We start from the raw sequence: 21938 nt of genomic DNA, 5'->3' as shown, positions 1-21938 counted from the left end.
CAAAAACAGAGGGGTCGAGATTATTTTTCTTGAGCAGCAGTCTTAAGACAGTCTGGGAAGACCCCCATATCTAATGATGAATTTACTATGTCAAGAACACTCTCAGCAAATCAGATACTCTTTGAAAAAACATGTTGGTATTGGGTCAAGGACACAGGTGGAGGATATCAGTTTTATTTTATATAAATCGGGTAAATCTATCCTGGTGAAAGAATTTAATTTGATTAAAATGGAATACCGGGGTTTAAGGGGATCAGTATTGGGGGATGTACTATATTATTTCTAATATCATTAATTTTGTGATTAAAAAATATAGCAAAAGTCTCACAACTTTCACTGGAGGTTTTCTGGAGGCATTCCATTGAGTGACCTGGGTTTAGCTCAATAGTAGGAAATAAAACTCTCGGATTACTAGCATTATTATTTATAATTTTAGAGAAATAGCACCGCCTCTCAAGACGGACTATTTTGTTACATTCTGTTTTTAAATAATAATAATAATAAATAATAAAATAATAATAATAAAACTGAATAATTAAAAAAGCTCTAATTTTTACAAGTAGTCAAAATTTACACCGGGTGTTACAGACTCAAATGAAATGTATGTTTTCATTATATTATAGTAATAATAATAGCAGCTCACTACTCAAAACACAGCGCACCAGGACTCTACCCTGCAACCTTTCGGTTATAATGCAGCAGCTCGTGCCTCTGCACCATCTAGGAATACGTATGAGCTTTCTGTTAATTGACATTTGAGCTTGGGTTTGTAACTCATTGTCAGCAACATGTAAATTGAATTATTTTTTTTTTTACTTTGATTATATTCTTGAATAAAAGCGCACATTTATTTGATATTTGGACAAAAGTCTTCACACATTATACACTTCACATCATTATTAGTATAACATGGAAAAAAATTCTGCTTTTGGTATGCATTCAGCATTTCTTGCTTTGCATTTATTTCCTTTAATCCTACACTTACCCAGATCTTTGTAGACACGGAACACACATGAAATGGAAATGCATATATTCCAAATAATGATATACTGTATTATTTACCCTATATACCTCCAGGCACCTCACACGCAGATAAGGAACCTTGGCTTGAGCTGAAAGAACTTTTTTCCCCCCGAGTTGAGCTCCGTCAAGGGGAAGGGGGATGGGACAGCAGCAATAATCGATACATTTACAAAACAAAAGACGCTGATGGAGAGGTGCAAAGGAATTTAAATTGGGCCGGGATTACAGGTTTTTTCATAGGCTTCAGGGATTCTAGTGTTAACAAAATCATCTACCATTAGACAATGATTTTGTTGCTTTAGCTGGGCTTAAAATTAGCTAATTTTAAGATTTACTACAATAACTGTTAGTGTATAGAAGGTATAAAAGAGGTTAAAGAACACACACTAGATAGGACAGTACAGCATTTCAGATGGATAACCATTTACACTCACTCTGAATCCCATCTGTGAAAATGTCAATCAGCCATATACCATGTTAAGGTTCTGATTATAATCCTTAATAACGCTCCCTGCAAGATGGTGGCACTGGATCTTATTAAAAGCTGATGATGAAGTCTACAGACAGGAACTTCTCTTGAGTCCTGAGGATTGGTAGCCCATAAAGGTGGTTCTTGGTGGTCAGTAATGGCTCATAAGCCATTCACTATTGTTAGCAGTAAAATCTAATCAGTGTCTGAAAATGAAGTCTTCTAGTAGAACAAATGCAGCCATAGCTTATTTTTCAAAGTTTTCTGCACAGTTAGTGAATAATGATTTTAGACCTACGAGGTAAATGTGACATTTTAACGAAGTGATACTTGAAAAATGAGACACAGAAAAAATGTTTTGTTATAATTTAGAGTGAAGTCAACATAACACATCTTAATAATGAATATGTTTTTATTTAGATATAAGTACACAGTCCTTCAATTGATAGTTCCCACATTTATGCTTTCAAAAGTGTTCAGCTGAGGCTTCTCAGTAATGATTATTTTCTCCACAGGTTGACTTTACTTCTTGTCATGGACTGATATTTTCTTTGGCTATGGTTCTGTTTCTTACTGGCTTAGTGTTGGCATTTACAGCACCCTTTGGATATGTAAGTATTCTTGAATACTCAGTTTGGTCCGAAAATGCCTGAAAATAACATTTTTTATACAGTGTGCTTGAACCTTCTTAATCCAATTCAGTACTTTACAAAAGATCTGGCAATAATTCAAAATATGACATACTTATATTAATTAATAAGAACTGTAAATGCTGCAGCTGACACAATGGCTAGCTGTAACTGTGGTTTTTACATCTCTTAACCTTACATTATATAGATTTCACTATTTGTTAGATTTTGGTTATCATTTTACAATAACCTGTTTCCTTCATTTTTTTTTTTTTCTTCATTTTTTTAATATTTTTTGTAGTTACCTGTTTTAACATTAGTGATGTGCAAAGTTGGAAAAAGAAATCAAGCATAAATATCTGTGTCTTTCTCTGTAATAGTCCTTTAAAATAACCTTTTAGTCTTATGAAATCTGTTCAACATGTATTCAATAGCTTTCACCTCTTAAAGCTAAACTGATATTTTTAATTTTATTTTTTTATAAATGGGGAAAAAATCAGAACATGTATCTTAAAATAGTAGGTTACAGGCAACTGATTCATAACACCCGGTAAAACACAAACTGGGGATTAACAGAATGCTATACCAATAGTCTGAAAATGTGCCAACTAGCACTGAGCCCAATGCTAAAGAGAGCAAATGTCTCAGAGAAGAATTGAAAGCTTGTTGCTACCCAGACAGGTCTTTCCTCAAAAAAGTAACAAAACATCAGTTATGTGACTGGGATGTCCAAGAAAATCAGGAGGATTTTTAATACACATTATATTCATATGTATTTCATATTGTCAACATGCAAAGACAGAACTTTGTGCACTCAAAAGACCCTTCACCAAAATGTAAGCGGAACAATATAATATATGCAGTCCAGCACAATGAGGAGACAACTGCTCTATGAACATATGGCCCAGCTTAGGAGAGCTAACTATAATCAGATCAAGACTAAAAACTGGACAGTATAAACTTCTAAGCTTAAAGGAGAACATGGAGCTATGCCAGTGATATTGATCTGCTTGCCATTAAGCTATCCATTAAATACACTGTAATCATAAAAACAAAAGAGATGTGGCCATATGTTAACTCAAAGGTTTTGAAGTGTATATGCTGTTATTTCTTTACAATTAAATTATCTGATAGGGTTAAGAGGGAAAAAAAAACACATTAGTTGCTGAAATCATTGAATACCCTCTCACCATTCATGGTGTTTTGAGGATGTCCTTTCTTTGCATAATGGCTGTGTTGATTTAGCTCACCAGATAAACAACTTTTTGTGATTCTTTGCTTTGAATCTCACTGTAAGATCAGTCATTTTTGCATGTGTTTTTCTCCACATTCATGTTTTTAAAATGCTACTGTGAAAAAAATGCAAACTGTTTCCAAATTAATTGTGTACATGTGCCCTTAAGACTAACTATTTTCCTGCTATGATTTAAATTTAGAATGGTAGTAAATGTTTTTAGGATCTCTGAAATTGATAATGCTTGTTCAGACATTTTAGATACAGTACTTATATGTTATAGAAGAAGCAACACATGTCTGTTAGTGTTATGTTGAAGCTTTTGATTTTTATTTTGTCACTTTATATTTTGAGTAAAGCAACACATGTTTAATGGATTTTTTCTTTTACAATAAAGGAAAAAAATCTTTAATTACTTTTTGTGTGAATGGAGTCACAAATCAACAGCAATATTTTCTGCCAGTTGATGGAATGTGGCAACCACTAAGGCAAAGATAAGCAGAACAGAAGATGAAAGCGCAAGTGAGAAAGAGGCAAGGTCAAAAAACAGGAGATCATTAAACTGAATTGTGAAAACCCAATATGCAAACCAAAATGAAGGTCAAAAAAGTAAAGGTCTCAGACAAAAGGTCTTTTAAAAACTTTTCTAATTGCACAAGACATTTTTAAAGCTTTGTCCACATTCTTGGATGACATCAATAGAGCAATGCTGCTTATATACTGTCACCATTGTGATGTTATCATGCCACTAACTTCAGGAAATATCCCAAAAAAATGTCATTGCGTCTAGGCAACCTATTAAAATGGTGACATACTTGGAAATTTGAAATGGTATTACAGTCTTTTTTTAAAAAAAAAAAGAAATAATAAAATATGGGAGTAAAAACATACCTCAAAACTCTCATTAAACTTAATAAATCTAGGGAAACAAATGTCTAAAGTCCAGAAAAAAAATGGCAAAACAACTTAGCAAAACAAAACTTCATAACACAATCTCCCTTTTCTACAGAGGTAACTAAGAAAGCAGAAAAAATCACCAGTCATTGTTTTCTTGAAAAAATACAGACCACAGAATAAAATCAAGTCATTATTTTATTTTTTGCCATTAAGCACATGGCAGAGGCCACAGTCTAGGTTAACTTTATAATCCCTTTTTCATCTTACTGCAGTTGAATCACAAAACTTTTGGATAAAAGAAAGGAGAAAGTGTACAGTAAAATAAAAGGAAAATGCTTTCTTAAACTCAGTACGCATAAAATCCTTTTCAGTTTGTGTTGACCTTGTCTTTACTACTGAACAGCTTGATTGTTGAAGGTGCTGAAGACTTTTTACAGCACATAGTTTACATTCTGTATTGTGAACTGTGTCACACAGTTAAATAGGAGTTTATAGGATTGAGACTGAGCAGGATCACTAAGAATTATATAACATGGTTAGTTAAGACAAGATCTGTATAAAGCTTCTCTATGCAAATTTGACCAACCCCATTGGTTCTGGTCACTGTTGTAATCATATACTGTATAGTAGTTTTCTGTACCTTGAGCACATGATTCCAAAAAAATAGATGATACCAAAATACAAAACACAGCAGAACATATACGTATATTTGTAGCTATTTTTATAACCATGAAACGTTAAACTGCTACTTTGTGTGAACACTACACAAAGTTCATAAATGGGACCTGATCACCATAAAAGGAGGTACAAGATGAAAGAGGAGAGCAGACTGCAGAATGCACGCATGAATTTGTTTAAATGACTGAATACAGCACTACACTGAGCAGCACAGTTACTTTAATGACAGATTGGAGAGAAGCATCATGACAATTGCATGCTGTTGATTTTTACATGGTTGGTTCACATGGTGGTACAGTGGTAGGCTGCTGCCTCATGAATCCAATGTTCTGTGTCGAATCCCACTTCCACTTGTCATCTGTGTGGAGTTTGCATGTTCTTTCTGTGTGTATATAGATTATTCTTACTTCAATTTTCTTCCCATATGCTGAAGGTTATGTTTATTGACAATTCTAAATTAGCTATGTGTGGATGTGCGTTAGTGGTTCCAGAAGTGGACTGCGACTCTTTACAAGGTCGGTTCTTACCTTACACCTAATCAAGACAGACTTGGGTCTTCAGCATCTCTGAATTGGATTAAACAGGTTTTAAAGTGTTATGACTGCTAACAAAATAAAAGAAATGGTGTGAAATATTAATAATTTGTGTGTATTCTTTTTTGTGTGTCTATACTTCAGATACCATGGATACAGACAGCCTATGCAGGACTTGGAGCCTTGGTTTTTACACTGGTATAAGCAATTAATGTATTTTAGTATAGTATAAACAATTTTGCATTTATGACAGAAGAGAAAATGGTGTAATAGAACAGAATTATATGTTGTGTGTTCCTTTATGGTGTTTTGATATCTGAATATCACCAAAGAGCATGTCTAAGACGGAACAATTCACAGGTTTAAACTTTTCTGGGTTTATCCAGATACTTATGTTTTCATTTAATGTAGAACACACAAAAATAATAATATAAGTGTTGTGAGTTCATGGCTAAATGGATTTAAAAAAATCAACATGATCTACAAACTAATCTCAGTTACAGGCTTTTTTTAAACTTTGGTTTAAAAAGTAAAAGGTGAGCAAGAGCTTTGTTAACCTATTTTATATGTATTTTAGGTCTAATATTTACACTTTCCAATAAATATGTGTTTTACAAAAGTGGTAAAATCAAATTGCTGAAAGAAATTGAGCAAATTAAAGATTTTTTTCCAATGTAAGGAATTATATGGAGTGGTTTAACAAAATCACTCTGACATTTCCATTTTTATTCAAACCTGTTTATTTGGACATACAATTAAGTAAACTGCACCATCCACTAACAGCAGCAGCACTAACAAATGTCCTTTTAAATTTCAATTATGTCTACTGTGTTACCCATTTGCAAATTTGCACAAGACAGAATAAAAGGCAATGCTTGTTATATTAGCATGTAGGCCAAGGATAATAAAGTTCTTAAATAAAGAGAAGGAATTTCAAAATATTTCCCAAGCAAACACTATATATTTTAGTTGCCTGTATGCCCGATTAATTCTGCTTGATAGTAATATTAATAATAATCAGTACATTTTTTTCACAATAATGTCAAAAAATGTTGTTACTATTGTATAGTATGTATTAGAAAAGAATAAAACATTATACAGTAACATTTTATGAAGCACAAAATGTAAACATTATAATATTAAGTAAAACATGTTAAAACTATTTCCCGCCATACTTGATGTCATTGTCTCTGATGCAAAAAGTGTATTCCTACCATTGATAGCTATGATTATATCTTGCAATGTGCCCTTGAATGGTTTGAAAGGCACAATTAAAGAATGTACAGTTAGGTCCATAAATATTTGGACAGAGACAACTTTTTCTAATTTTGGTTCTGTACATTACCACAATGAATTTTAAATGAAACAACTCAGATGCAGTTGAAGTGCAGACTTTCAGCTTTAATTCAGTGGGGTGAACAAAACGATTGCATAAAAATGTGAGGCAACTAAAGCATTTTTTTAACAATCCCTTCATTTCAGGGACTCAAAAGTAATTGGACAAATTAAATAACTGGAAATAAAATGTTCATTTCTAATACTTGGTTGAAAACCCTTTGCTGGCAATGACAGCCTGAAGTCTTGAACTCATGGACATCACCAGATGCTGGGTTTCCGCCTTTTTAATGCTCTGCCAGGCCTTTACTGCAGCAGCTTTCAGTTGCTGTTTGTTTGTGGGCCTTTCTGTCTGAAGTTTAGTCTTCAACATGTGAAATGCATGCTCAGTTGGGTTAAGATCAGGTGACTGACTTGGCCATTCAAGAATTTTCCACTTCTTTGCTTTAATAAACTCCTGGGTTGCTTTGGCTATATGTTTTGGGTCATTGTCCATCTGTATCATGAAATGCCGCCCAATCAATTTGACCGCATTTAGCTGGATTTGAGCAGACAGTATGTCTCTTAACACCTCAGAATTGATTCGGCTGCTTCTGTTCTGTGTCACATCATCAATAAACATTAGTGTCCCAGTGCCACTGGCAGCCATGTACGCCCAAGCCATCACACTGCCTCCACCGTGTTTTACAGATGATGTGGTATGCTTTGGATAATGAGCTGTTCCACACCTTCTCCATACTTTTTTCTTGCCATCATTCTGGTAGAGGTTGATCTTGGTTTCATCTGTCCAAAGAATGTTTTTCCAGAACTGTGCTGGCTTTTTTAGATGTTCTTTAGCAAAGCCCATTCTAGCCTTTCTGTTCTTGAGGCTTATGAGTGGCTTGCACCTTGCAGTGCACCCTCTGTATTTACTTTCATGCAGTCTCCTCTTTATGGTAGACTTGGATATCGATTCGCCTACCCCCTGGAGAGTGTTGTTCACTTGGTTGGCTGTTGTGAAGGGGTTTCTCTTCACCATGGAAATGATTCTGTGATCATCCACCACTGTTGTCTTCCGTGGACGTTCAGGTCTTTTTGCGTTGATGAGTTCACCAGTGCTTGCTTTCTTTCTCAGGATGTACCAAACTGTAGATTTTGCCACTCGTAATATTGTAGCAATTTCTTGGATGGGTTTTTTCTGTTTTCGCAGTTTAAGGATGGCTTCTTTCACCTGCATGGAGAGCTCCTTTGATTGCATGTTGTCTGTTCACAGCAAAATCTTCCGCATGCAAGCACCACACCTCAAATCAACTCCAGGCCTTTTATCTGCTTAATTGATAATGACATAACGACGGACTTGCCCACACCTGCCCATGAAATAGCCTTTGAGTCAATTGTCCAATTACTTTTGAGCCCCTGAAATAAAGGGATTGTGTTAAAAAAATGCTTTAGTTGCCTCACATTTTTATGCAATCGTTTTGTTCACCCCACTGAATTAAAGCTGAAAGTCTGCACTTCAACTGCATCTGAGTTGTTTCATTTAAAATTCATTGTGGTAATGTACAGAATCAAAATTAGAAAAAAGTTGTCTCTGTCCAAATATTTATGGACCTAACTGTATTATTATTATTGCTTTTATTTTTTACAAAAGAAGTTTACTTTGAATTTTCTTTGTGAGGATATAAGCCCCCAAAATGCTCATCATATTCACATGTTACTGAATAATAAAAGTTCAAAACCAATCATAGTTTAAACAGTTAAATTGAATTATTTAAAGAAAGATGTCTCTAAGCCTTGACCTGAGTCACAGGTCTTTGCTGGCATCACACCATTTCAACTTTTTACTGCTCCAGCTGTTTTTTTTTCTCAAAGGTAGTGCAGCCACATTACAAAATTTCTAAAATGGTAGTACGAATGTGTGTAGTGTGCTGCTAGAAGTGCACTGTAGATATTGCGGTATTCCTCACTCATTTTGAATTGCTTAATCTCTATATATAATTTAAATATAATTGTCTATAATTGGAGACATATAAGCATTTCTTAGAAGTCTGAGAATATGATGATAATGTTGACTCTTCTTGACGATAGCTAAAATGTGTTGTACCTACTTCAAGTCATCGCTGATGGTGACCTCATAAAATGTAACGTTTTCCACAGCATCCCCACCAATGTACAGTAGGTAGCATTGTGGTTTGTCTTTCTTCCTTACGTCTATGATGAGGTCTTTGAATTGCTGACGTTAAAAGAGGTTTACCTTTTACCTACTATTTTCCTTACACTACCATGTCAGAAGGTAAACCTCTTTTCTGCAAGCCATTTTTTTCATTGTTGGTGATCATGCTTAATATGGCAGCATTGTCTGTAAAGTTAATAATGGAGATTGAGCTGAGGTGTGTCAGGCTACACAGTCGTAATTGAACAAGGAGTGTAACAGGGGTTCAGCACATTACTCAGTGTGTAAGAATTGATCTTGGCAATCCACACTTGCAAAAATCCTTTGCTCCACAGCACAGAGCACTTCATAAAATCAGTACTATATATTAGTTTATTCTTTGTTAAATCGTAACAGTTGTTCTGTATGTTTTCAGACATATCCTATTATATCCACTGCTTAAACAGTACATTTGCTGTTCTTTTGTAACTAACTAGTAGGATTGAATTTCTATTAATGAGAAGCAGAGTATATTTCATGAAGCGAGTAAAAGCAATCGGTGAAACACCTTTGTGGAGAGCTCACTACTCCAGCTTATGTTTCATTATTTTTTTAGTGTAATTATAATCCTGCTTTTAATGTGATTTGTGTAGTTTCACTCATCATTGCAGCATTTATTTTTTGTCCTCCAAAAACTACATGTATTTGCTTTAGATATTATCAGGAAGAAAGATGTTTCTTCTTTTGGAAATAATAGAGTACTGTTGTACTTTCTAAGTGTCAAAAATGGATAAATGAATAAGGTTTAATCATCAAAAACAGAAACAACCTGTAGAATCTGAGATGTTTCATACAGTATATTATATTAATCTGTAAGCATTGTGCAGACATATTTTTTTCAATATGTCATTTTTAACTTGACCCTTTTGGTCATTTTTATTCATAAATTTTCAAATAGTATACATTTTGTGTTTCTAATTCTCTTCCAAAAGCTTTTCTAAAATCTGTTTGGAACATTTTACCTTATTCTTCTTTGCCTAAAGATGATTTTATCATTGCAGTTTCTGGCTTTTGATGTCCAGTTGCTGACAGGAAATCGGCGATACTCCCTGAGTCCTGAAGAACATGTATTTGGTGCCATGTGCCTTTATATGGACATTGTCTATATTTTCTTCTTCCTGCTGCAGCTGTTTGGAAGTCGAGAGTGAGACTGCCAGTTTTGCACTTCACAATGAAGACATCAGTAATCTTTTTCTTGTTTTGGAACCCTGCACTGAAGTAGCCTGTGGTTCTTGTACTGAATAATTTAACAGGTTTGGTTTTTGAAGCAAGGCCAAGGATAAGGATATACCTGCCTGTTTTATTGATTTAGTTACTCTTACTGCTCACCATGAATAGCTGGACAACCTGTTCTAACCTAAACTGCATTCTTCTCAGACTGTCTTTTCCTATTGTACTAGGTGATAAAGGGTTTACCAGTTGTTAGATCCAAAGTATGTGTACTGTAACAAGGTACTTTCTGTTCACATGGCAGTCAAATGTTAAATTGTAAAAGACACAGTAAAATCTTAAAAATGTTATGCATATACCTACAAGATGAACGGGAGGTTATCTTAAACATTTTGCTACATTTTTTCATTATACATCTTTCTGACCTGAATTGTGGTTTTTGAAGAATATAAAAGAATCTAAAATCTCATATGTTTCTAGCATGAGGCACAGGCACCAGTAAAGAACAGAAGAATTGTGTTGTATGTAATGTATGTAATATATAGCTAACCTTTATTGATGATTCCCTATATTCTTTCTTGGGAATTGCAGCATTATGGTTAGGAAGAGCAATGAGTATATTTTACTGAGAAACATTTAATATCTTCTTGCTGTTCCAGATAATATTCAAAAGGAGTTTTTATTGACCGGTGTTCATAATAAATTGTATTATCAAAAAAAAAACAAATTAATGAACACAACATAATCCTGAATTTTGATGTTTCCTTCAACACTTATGCTGATATATTTAGCCTTCATAGTAATGTTAATGATTTGTATTTTGTATTAAAAGGTTTGATTTTAGTCAGAATGCATTATGGAAGGTATAAAGTGAAAAGTTCATATATTCAAAAAGTTTCTTATATTGAATATTTCCTGCATTTCCTAGAGGGTGCAGGCATTCAAATTCCTACTTCATTTTTTTTATTTTCATGACTGTGAATCTTGCTTCTACACACATAGTTTTGAGGTATAATTTAAACAAGTTAGTGGATTGGGTTGGGCTGATACACAGTGGGTAGTAATGCCTCAGATGCCAGTCTGAAGGTTTTTCATAGTGCATTATGTCTTTTAACTCAAAGATGGCTAGTTGAAGTGGATGAATGTCCAAAACACATTGTTATCCATTGTAAAGTGCTTATAAGTTTGTACTCAAGGGGCAGTTCATATTATGGAGAAGCGTAGATTAAAAACTGTAATAAAAGAAGCCTATAGCATAGAAATTCATATGAAGGTAATTAAGTAACTGTACCATAATTTTCTGTATTAGTGTGCTTAATAGGACCAGTACAACATATAGTGTAAGGTTAATTTACACCGTAGGATATACAAGTATTGTAGTTCATTCAAGTGTAAAATGTTTTTTGTGATTTCTGTCCCATAGGTATACAATACTAAACCCTTTAAGCCCCTCAGACCTTTATACATTTTCATGAGTGGTTTTGCCAGTCTCACTAGTTGAGTCTGCAAATTAAAAAAAAAAAAAGTCAAAAAATACTTGCAAATATTTTTTCACTTAAAAATCTATTTTGATAGTTGTTGTTGATTTCAAATATTTTTAAATCTTCCAAAATTAGATATTTAATAAGCCTAGGACTATTAATTACAAAATTATAAATGATCAAGATAAAGGGTAAACTTGGCTAGTTTATGTGAACAAAGACATATTTTGCACTTTGTTCAGTGAATGATGCACCTTCATCAATTTATAGAGGTAATTACATTAAAATTACTTGTTTTAATAATTTTTTATATTACAGTACTTGATATTTAAATTGTCTTGATTTATTTGTATTACAAATATTGTAAATAGCACTACAGTGTTTTTATTTAATTTGTGTACTTATTTAATAGATAATACTATTTTGTTTTTTATTTCTTTGAATAGCTAGGATTAGTTTACTGTATATGTACAATGTCCAGCTTATTTTAAGTAAGCACCCCCATTTGGTAGTTTTATTTTTACAATGTGGGAATTAGACATTGTTACATGTGAAAGTAAAAGTTGTAAGGAGAGGAATATATGCAAGACCAACACCTTAGAGCAAAACTTTTTATATAGCACCTTAATATTCAGTTTCCCAAGTAGTCTTTAAGAAATACATTTATTTTTGGTACTCTTTTCCTTGCATCAGTCAACATGCAATCTAGCTTCTGATTCTGGAGAATCAAAAGCAAAAAAATTAGTAATGTTCAGTGCATCTGTTATAATTTGATTTAAAAGATGTCACAGTTAGTGGTAGTGTGCATTTTCTACTTGAATGTGCAAGCTATTAGATACATCTTTTCATTTTGTTCCTAATTTTAATATTTGCAGTAAATAACCTAATTTTCATTTGCAGTAATTTTACAGAGTCGTCTGGAGGCAGGCCTTCAGGGTGTCTTGTGGAGTTTTGTCTTGTAAGAAGAAGAATTGGCAGCTTTGCTGTGACAATATTTTATTGTGAAAAAGATAAATTAGTTTCCTGTGAGTGATTGTAATTAATGCAGGAATTTCAAGTGGTGTAGGTTCTATGTTCCCATTTGAATTATAGTTCTTTGTCTTTTCAGTTTATTTCCTAAGTTGTACTAGGCTAAACATTGTCTAATGCTGCAATTAAGAGTACATCAAGCACTGTTAAGTTTTGTTAAATTATGACTATAATTTAAAAATTCTGCATAAAACGTAGAAAGGTTTCAAGTAATTATGGACCACAGGCAAACTATATTTAAAATGATTACTGTTAAACTTTACCATTTAGATATTAAATTATGGTGAATAGTCACTTGTATGTCAAGATAAGCAGATGACAGTAGAGTTTTAAGACACGTTCAAAAGTTACAATCTTTTTAAGTCAGATTTAAAATTATGTATCCTTAAGAGTCTTAACATTAAAGTTGTATTATTTGTAAATTAAGATAGTTTTTTTACTCCCCTTAATTTAAAAAAAAATTGTTTAATCTTGGTTAGTAAATGAACAAGATAACTGTTAAACTAAGGACAATCCTAATTTATTAGTCATTTTTTAAAATTTACTGTAGAGCTCAATGTTTTGAAAGAAAATGTTTACTCAATGTAAATTCTTTGCATTGTAAACAATTAAAATCTATTCATTTACAAAACTTTTTAAAATTTTCAATTTGGATGTAGTGTCCGTAAGAACATTTTTTTTATCTTAAGTCTGAAGGCCAAAAATGTATCCCTTTTGCAAGAGCAAATGTTTTCTTTAAACTACATACACAAAATGCTGAGAAATAATATAAGAAGTGTATGGAATAAAGTTTAGATACTGTATATACAAACTTTCTTTAGAAACTTAAAATGTAACCTCAGTCCAAAGCTACAGTTAACATTCCTGCTGTCAGCAAATACTGTACATATTCATCCATTTTGCCTGATTTCACCTTCAGTGAATCTTACCAGTGAAATAAAAACATTTTTAATAAACATTTTAAGTTTTAGCAGTTTGTAAAAATAAACAATAAAATAATAAAAAAGTGAAGATAGCACATTTTAAAATGAACATGAATGTAAATAGGAAGTTGTAAATAAAACAATGAAGACTTATTTTTATTGTTAATTAAATGGTATTTAGTACATCTGTATAACTAACTAAATCATCCAAGGGAAGGCACCTTAGACTGCTTAGAGAAAATAAAAATTAATAATAAAATTCTTAACTTGATCAGGCTTAATTACAAGGCAATTATAAAGAAATCCAGTTATTTGATTTTTCTTGTATTGTTACGATTTTTTATGAAACATTTAGACCAAGGTGACCTTTCTTCTTTTTAAAATGTGCTGTTGTAATGGAAAACACATATTTGATTTGATACGTCTTCCAAAGCCACAAGTAAACGGTTTTACTGTTTATGTTCAGGAATCATTGTTTAAAACAGCACCTTGAGCTTATCACAAGAATTGCATGACTGATGTCAAAACTCAGCATTTCATTGTCAGTGAAGTAGTAAAAGCTTTGTCACTGTGTTTGTTTATGTAGGTAGAATTAACACTAGCACTGCTGCTGTGCTGCTTCTTTCATAACCTAATTCATTACCTGTTTGAGATGATTGGTAGGTGAACAGTTTGAACATTCACATAGCAAACAAGACAACATAGTGAATCACAAGTTCATAGGTTAATTGTAATCCTGTCAGAGTGAAAAGTATTATTTCACTGATTTTTTTTTATTAATAAAGTAACATTTTATTAATGTTTGTTTTGAGTTACAGTAATTGTAGGGTTTGAAGTGCATATCTTAAAATACATTAATTAAAACTAAACCAGTAATAGCTCATGTAGTAGATGCATTACACTCTGAAGACTTCCTGCTCTGTTTATGTATAAATCTATGAAATATCAGTATTCAGTGTATACTAATGCAAAGCCAGTCAAGGCTGAAGAGTCATGCATTTAGTAAAATTTATTTATTTATTGCCTGTTTTTAGAGCGTTGTTTTAGATTAGACAATTTACCTTTCTCATGAATTACAATTACAGTAGCTTATTTTTTTCTTAAGTAGGTTGTATTCTATAAAATGTAATTGGAGTACGGAGATAGAGCAGAATATTTTTTGTCAAGTAATTCTCATGCTTATGTGTAGGTAAAAGACCCTTGCTCTCCATGAATTTGTATATATTTATATTTCATAAACCAACTACTAAACTAAAAACAATTTGTATCTCCACCTCAATACTCACATATATTTATATAAATTGTATTGTTGTATGAAAATCATGCACTTTATTGATATGGCCCCTTAATGTTAAAGGTCTGTAATTGTTAGTCTTCTGAAAGTAGTGTGCTTTTTGAAACCCGATAAAGCTGCTACAGTTTCAACCAAAAATGTATTGCATGCATTACTTACAGCCTTCTCTTTTGTCTTATTTTGCATCACAACTGAAAAAAATCAGGCTAATAATTATTGCATGTTATAATATTGTGAATTGTTTTAATGATCATACATCACAATATCCCAGCCTACTCAGCAGAGCAGTATCTTAAATGAAGTTTCTCTTCTGCACTGCCTGCACCTCCTGAAAGTCAAAGTAGATATATACAGTATCATTTCCTCCACAATGTTTGGAACATTTGTTCTTGATTTTTTTTTTTTCTTCTTGATTTACCCTTCTGCTCCACACTTTAAAATTGTAGACTTTAATTTAAGGGTATTTGCATACATTTCAGTCACACCATGTAGAAATGACAATACTTTTTCTGCATGATCCCTCCATTTCAGGGCACCATAATGTTTAGTACATAACAGTGGTAAGTATATTAAAGCAGTCTTATTTAATTCATTTTTGCTTATCCCTTGCATGCAATGAGTGCTTGAAGTGTGTGCTTCATAGACATCACCAGGTGATGAGTATCCTCTCCGGTGATGCTCTACCAAGCCTCTGATGCAGCCATCTTCAGGTCCTGCTTGTTTTGGAGGCTTGGCTCCTTAAGTTCCACATGGAAGGCATGCTCATTTGGATTTAGATTTGGTGACTGGCTTGGACATTCAAGGATTTTCCTTTTTTTAGCTCTGAAAACCCGCTGTGTTGCATTATCAGTATGTTTGTGATCATTATCTTGTTGAAGTGCTGTCCAATGAGTTTGGAGGCCTTTACTGGAACGTGAGCAGATAAGATGTTTCTATACACCTCAGAATTGATTGTGCAACTGCCATCAGCAGTTACATCATTAATATTGATAAGTGAGCCAGTACCCATGGCAGCCATACATGCCTAAGACATAGCACTCTCAACACCATGTTTAACAGATGAGGTGGTATGCTTTGAATTTTAAGCAGTTCCTTTTTGGCTGTACACTTTACTCTTGCTGTTAATCTGATACAGGTTCATCTTTTGTCTCGTTTGGCCACAAGAACTTTCTCCAGAATTCTGCAGGCTCTTTTAAGTACTTTTCGCAAACTGTAATCTGCCCGTCCTGTTTGTGTGGCTAACTAGATATTTGAATCTTCCAGTGTGGCCCCTGTATTTTTGTTGCTGAAGTCTAGTCACTGACGCTTCCACATCTACCTCCTGAAGACTGTTTCTGATCTGTCAAACAGGTGGTTGGGGCTTTTTCTTCACCTTAGTGAGGATTCTTCTGTCATTGATGTCTTCCTTAGCTTACCAGTCCCTTTGTGATTAATGAGCTCACCAGTGCATTGTTTCTTCTTAATAATATTCCAGACAGTTGATTTAGTTAATCCTAAGGTTTTTTTTTGTTTTGCAGCCTCATAATGGCTTCTTTGACTTTCATTGGCACAGCTTTTGTTGTTGAACAATGGCAATTACAGACTCTAAAGGGTAGAACCAAGCCTAGGTATCACATAGCTACACTCATGAAGCAATGAAACACACTTGAGTAATCACAAATATCTGTGGCACCAGTTGTCCCAAACATTATGGTGCCCTGAAAGCGAGAGACCCTGTATAAACATGGTGTGTCCAAAATATATGCAAAATACTCTTAATGTCTGTAATGTACACTTTAATCATGTCTGAATTGTTTGATTTGTAAGTTTAATCTGTGAAACAGAATGGTAAATCAAGGAAAAGTATGTCTTTGTCCAAAACATTATGGAGAGCACTGTAACAAAGGGCTACTTCATCCTAATAAATGTATAGTTCTTAAATATTTTTGTTAGTTATTTGATGGAGATTAAACTATTAACAATCAATCGGTAGTCTTTTGTGAAGAGTCAATTAAGTAAAACAATTTTTGTGAAAGAAGAAAAATAAATCTTTAAATAATGTCAATACAGTTTATGGATTTGAGTGATGCTGTATCTGAGAATTAAGTTGGATATGTGAGTTATAATGGATTAATTAAACTTTTCACAATTTTCAGCTATTTTATTTTCCCTTATTGCCTAGCAATACCTATGGAGATATGCTAAGCACACTCTCGCAATGCACATTCCTTTTCATAAAACAGATCCCAGAATTGCAAGTAAGCAAGTGAGCAGTGTAATACAGTAGAGAAACACTTGGAAGCATTTAAAAAAGGTATTTGAAGCTCATGTTAAGTGTAATATATATACAGTAATATTTTGCATGCTAACGTTTGACAACAGTAGTTCTAATTCCCTTCTATGTGAAATGTGTTACCTTCACATTGTGATGGTTATTTGCGTACAGTTTTGAAAAAGACCAAACCCCTCCGCTGTCGCCACTTTTGATTTTATTCTGGTGGGCTGAAGGCCCTGCTGTAGTACCATGAGTGACCCATGCTATTTACAATTTATGTGGCTATTAAGAATAATTTTCTTTTGTAGGATGTATAGACAGAGCTAGTAAATAGCTTATTACTGTTCAGTAGATGTTCTGCTAGATTGACTTTTTGTTTATTGATTTTCTGATCATGGGCGGCATGAATAAATCAAATCACTAAAAACTTGCATTGAATTTGCCCACATACACATCTGTTTAACAAAAATATATAATGCCTGATATAGCCAAACTACAGCATTGTCTCAAATTTAAATGTCACCTTGATGGTAATATCTGCATAGAATTTGTTTCAGTTAATAAGGATTTTGGTTGCATTATTCAATTTTGAGTTCGTAGAAAAGAAAATATTGTTATCAAGAGACATCAATTGAAAATAATTTATGCTATAAATATTTAGAGTTATTTTTTAATTTGATCAGATGTACCACATTTCATTTTTGCATTCAGTTCCATCTCATTTCTGCATTTTTATTTCAAAAGCTTAAAATACTAGCTCTTTAATTTGAAGTTTAAAACAATACATGTAACATTTCTCCTGTTTGATTCTGACATCCACAACAGCATTTCATGATTTTATTTTTAAGAGTATATTAAACTCCAATAAGGGGGGAATGTGTTAAGAAAGTGAGCCAAAATGTAATGGTTGTGTCCTTGATGCACCTTACAATTACCAAATTACCAGTTATGAGGCAGTGGAGACTAGCAGGATGGGAATGAGTGCTACAAATTTGCATTTTATTTTAAGAAATGTATACAGTATGTATATTTTAAAAAAGGCAGCACGGTGGCGCAGTGGTAGCGCTGCTGCCTCGCAGTTAAGAGACCCGGGTTTGCTTCCCGGGTCCTCCCTGCGTGGAGTTTGCATGTTCTCCCCGTGTCTGCGTGGGTTTCCTCCGGGTGCTCCGGTTTCCTCCCACGGTCCAAAGACATGCAGGTTAGGTGGATTGGCAATTCTGCATTTGCCCTAGTGTGTGCTTGGTGTGTGGGTGTGTTTGTGTGTGTCCTGCGGTGGGTTGGCACCCTGCCTGAGATTGTTTCCTGTCTTGTGCCCTGTGTTGGCTGGGATTGGCTCCAGCAGACCCCCATGACCCTGTGTTCGGATTCAGTGGGTTAGAAAATGGATGGATGGATGGATATTTTAAAAAAAATGATGTAAACAATAAGACAGTTCTTCAAAGACACAATCATACTATCAATACACTACCCCAGACACTATGTTCCCAAAGGAAAAAATATAAATCAAACTGAAATCACAACCACCTTTCCCCACCCAATTTTCATTTATATAAAGTTGATATTTTTCATGTAGAAAATAATAATTTTTGCCTGATCTTTGGCCATTTTTATATTATTAATGCACACAGCTATTTTGGGCTTTTAGTGTTTCTTGTTTTTCATGATTGTATTTTCAGATTTATGCCTTGTATGTTACATTTAATTCCAGTTACAGTAATCATTTAATTAAGTAACCTAGTTAGTAGTTGATATGATATCTTTCATTGTCATTGCATAATTTCACACATCACCAGGATCCACTATTGCTTGTTCATGTAATTTTTAAACTCTATATTTAAGGCTTCAGACAGCAATAATATTTGTTTTTGGGGTACAAAATAGTCAAATTGAATGTTTTTAAATGGAAAAGTTTGACTTGAGTAGGAAGTTATGAATGTTTTTGCTCTTCACACATTCTGTATACAATACCGATGGTGTTCTGTGTAATATCTCAGCTTTGTAAAATCAGAACTTGACTGGGCATTTAGAAAGGTCATGTTTTATAACACATTTTTTAATACACTACCAGTCAAAAGTTTTAGATCACCTCAGTTTTTCCAGTTTTTCTTCAAATTTAATTAGTTGAAATGCAATGTATGACCTAAAATGGTGAAAAGGTAAGCAGTAAACAAGCAGAGGTTGAAATTTAAAGTTTCAGTTTGCAAAAACTGAAAAAAGGACATATCAGAATACTACAAATGGGCCTTCTTCAGGCAACAACTAATAGGTTACAACCTACAGATGTTCTGCAGCAGTTAAAGTAAATTAAGCTTGCAAACTGAAGTAAACAATTTGCACAGATGTTCCAACTTCTGTGGATTACTTAAAAACTGTGTGTTTGTCTTAAAGCAAAGTTGGAACAGACTGTGTTGCTACACCCTCTGGAATACTACTTGGACAATATGATAATATTAGTGATAGTGATAATGGCAAGAAAAACGGCAATTAACAAATGAAATGAGACAGAGCGTTATTACCCTTAGAAGTGTAAGCCTTTCATTTAGAGAAACTGTTTTAAAAAAAAAAAAAAAAAAAAAAATCGAAGTGTCAGTGAGTATGGTGTCCTACACAATCCAAAGGCAATTGGAAACTGGAAGAAACTCTGATGGGAAGAGACCTGGCAGACCCAAAGTCACAACCCAATCAGAAGACAAGCTTCTGAGCGTCACCAGCTTGCATGATAGACACCTTGCAGCACAACAGCTTCAAGCACAGCTTAACAGTGGTCGAAAAAAAGCAAGTCTCAGTTTCTACTGTGAGGAGGAGACTTTCTTCCAGTCTGCAGTAGTCCACAGTCAGTATTTCAAGGCCCTGTTTTGCCCTTTAGGGAATGGCTTTCTTACTGACACTTGCCTTGTCAAACCTGCAGCACAGAGTCCCCTCTTCACAGTAGAAACTGACACTTGCTAAGCTGTGCTTTTGACCGGTAGTGTAGATATTGGTTATAATTTAAGATGTAAACGTTATTTCTAAATACTTATAAATGGTAAATGGATAAAGTCTTCAGTTTAGTTGAAGGGTAAATAAAAGTTTTATTAAAGTATCATATGTATAAATTTTTTAAAAAATCTGACAGTACACTAAAAGAAAAGAAAATATCCTATATATGTGTGGTGATAAATGCATGGTCTTTGTAGCAACCTTGACCTTTCCTTGAATTGTTTAATGTGTCATAGACAAGTGGTTTCATAGTGGCATGGAGCTGAGAAGATGGCTGATTCCATCTAACTTTTCAATGTACCCTATTATGTTCAATAAAATGAACCTGTGCAATAAAATTATTTTAAAGAAAAGTTGCTGTTTCTTACTTTTTTAAACAGCTTGAGTATCCCACTGCTATGGGTGCCAAGACCAGCCTCGCTCCTCTTGCTGCTGTGTTGTAAAAGTGGTGATGCAAACCAGGAGGTGCTCCAGTGAGGTGAACAGCTTGTGAATAGGCACACAGCAAGGCAACATATTTATTGGGACACTGATATTCTTCTGTACTTTATTAATTTGAAATACTATATAGTTAAAATCAACATGAGTATTTTATGTCCTTGGTGGAAATTTAAATAATTACATTTGCTGCAGTAGATTGATGCTGCTTTCACCATTTTGAACTTTTATAATGTACCTAAATAAGATAATGCAGAGGTGTTGATGATGAACAAGTGTGTCGTACTCTTATAGTGATAGTTGTATCTTTTACTTAACTACAGATTAGGTTACTCCAAGTTAAGAGGAAAGAAATGTACCATTGACGTAGAGTTTTGTTTCGGAGGCTTACCTTGTAGTCTCATAGTGTTGCCGTATAAATTCATCCTGATTTTTAAGACTTTAAAGCTGTGAGAGTTTATAAAAATACGTAAATAAAAGCATATGCCTGAGTTTATTCAGGTCATAACTGTAGAATCTATTGTTTCTTTTCATTCAGTTAAAGTAAAGGCACACAAGAATAAAAGATCCTCAAAACAAAGGCCGACGTTCCTCTTTGTCATTTTGTCTACCTAGCTTTGGACTTTTGGTTAATTACAGTCAGGCTGCCCTGAAACCCGCAGAAACCCAGAAGGAGGAGGTGGAAAATATACTTAAGACATGACTTGGAGAAGTGTAAATCCTAGTGGAAACATGGATTCCTTTTGAAATTGTACAACTTGGTGTTAAAGCTATATTCCAATTGTCACAATATGGCCCTTAAACAGCAAAATTCAACATTTTTTTTCCTATCAGCACACTGTTTTATTACAGACTGTTTTTCTTGTAATCTGATTGTTGGTGAGCTCGGTGCTACTTTACATCTGTCCTCTCTTCAGTCTGTCCTCTCTTCAATGCTCCTAGCTAACCTGCTGCCAAATGTGTTATGTGGAAAACAGACAGACACCCTGGGGAAAGTGAACTGTAAAGAAGTTAGCACTGGGAAAGTTAGGCAACAATAATTTATTTTATAAAAATTTTATTTATTTTGTTTTATTAAATTACAAAGCTAGAAATGCGATGTTGGCACCTCATGTAAGGCAGTTAAAATTGGATCACATACAGTATATGGGTGGAAATTTCAGCTCCTCGTCTTATATGGCTTTTGATGTGGTAAGAAGACAATGATACACTTAATAAGAAAAAATGCAAATGCCGGGACATTACATACTTCCATTTCTAAATCAGTCTTCTCTTGCAAAACCTAAAACAATTTTGGCATGGCTAAGGATGACTGGACTCTATAAATAAAACTAGATAGATAGATAGATACTTTATTAATCCCAAGGGGAAATTCACATAC

At 33.8% G+C, this 21938-nt stretch overlaps 1 protein-coding gene across 2 annotated transcripts in view; it reads left to right on the top strand.

The window, feature by feature from the left end:
- faim2a (Fas apoptotic inhibitory molecule 2a) overlaps positions 1-20472 on the top strand; it is a 195123-nt gene extending 174651 nt beyond the window's left edge. Inside the window, exons 10-12 of one of the 2 annotated variants that reach the window (XM_028803870.2) lie at positions 2008-2103; positions 5608-5661; positions 9991-20472. In XM_028803870.2, coding sequence (XP_028659703.1) covers positions 2008-2103; positions 5608-5661; positions 9991-10137 — 297 coding nt within the window. In that variant the 3' untranslated portion in view covers positions 10138-20472. The remainder of the gene's footprint in view (positions 1-2007; positions 2104-5607; positions 5662-9990) is intronic. The other variant, XM_028803871.2, reaches the window with a different exon arrangement.
- Positions 20473-21938: the final 1466 nt, after the last annotated feature.

This window comes from Erpetoichthys calabaricus, chromosome 6 (genome assembly GCF_900747795.2).
Source record: "Erpetoichthys calabaricus chromosome 6, fErpCal1.3, whole genome shotgun sequence".
In the NCBI taxonomy this organism is placed as follows: Eukaryota; Metazoa; Chordata; class Cladistia; order Polypteriformes; family Polypteridae; genus Erpetoichthys; species Erpetoichthys calabaricus.
This window is presented reverse-complemented; position numbering and strand designations above follow the sequence as displayed.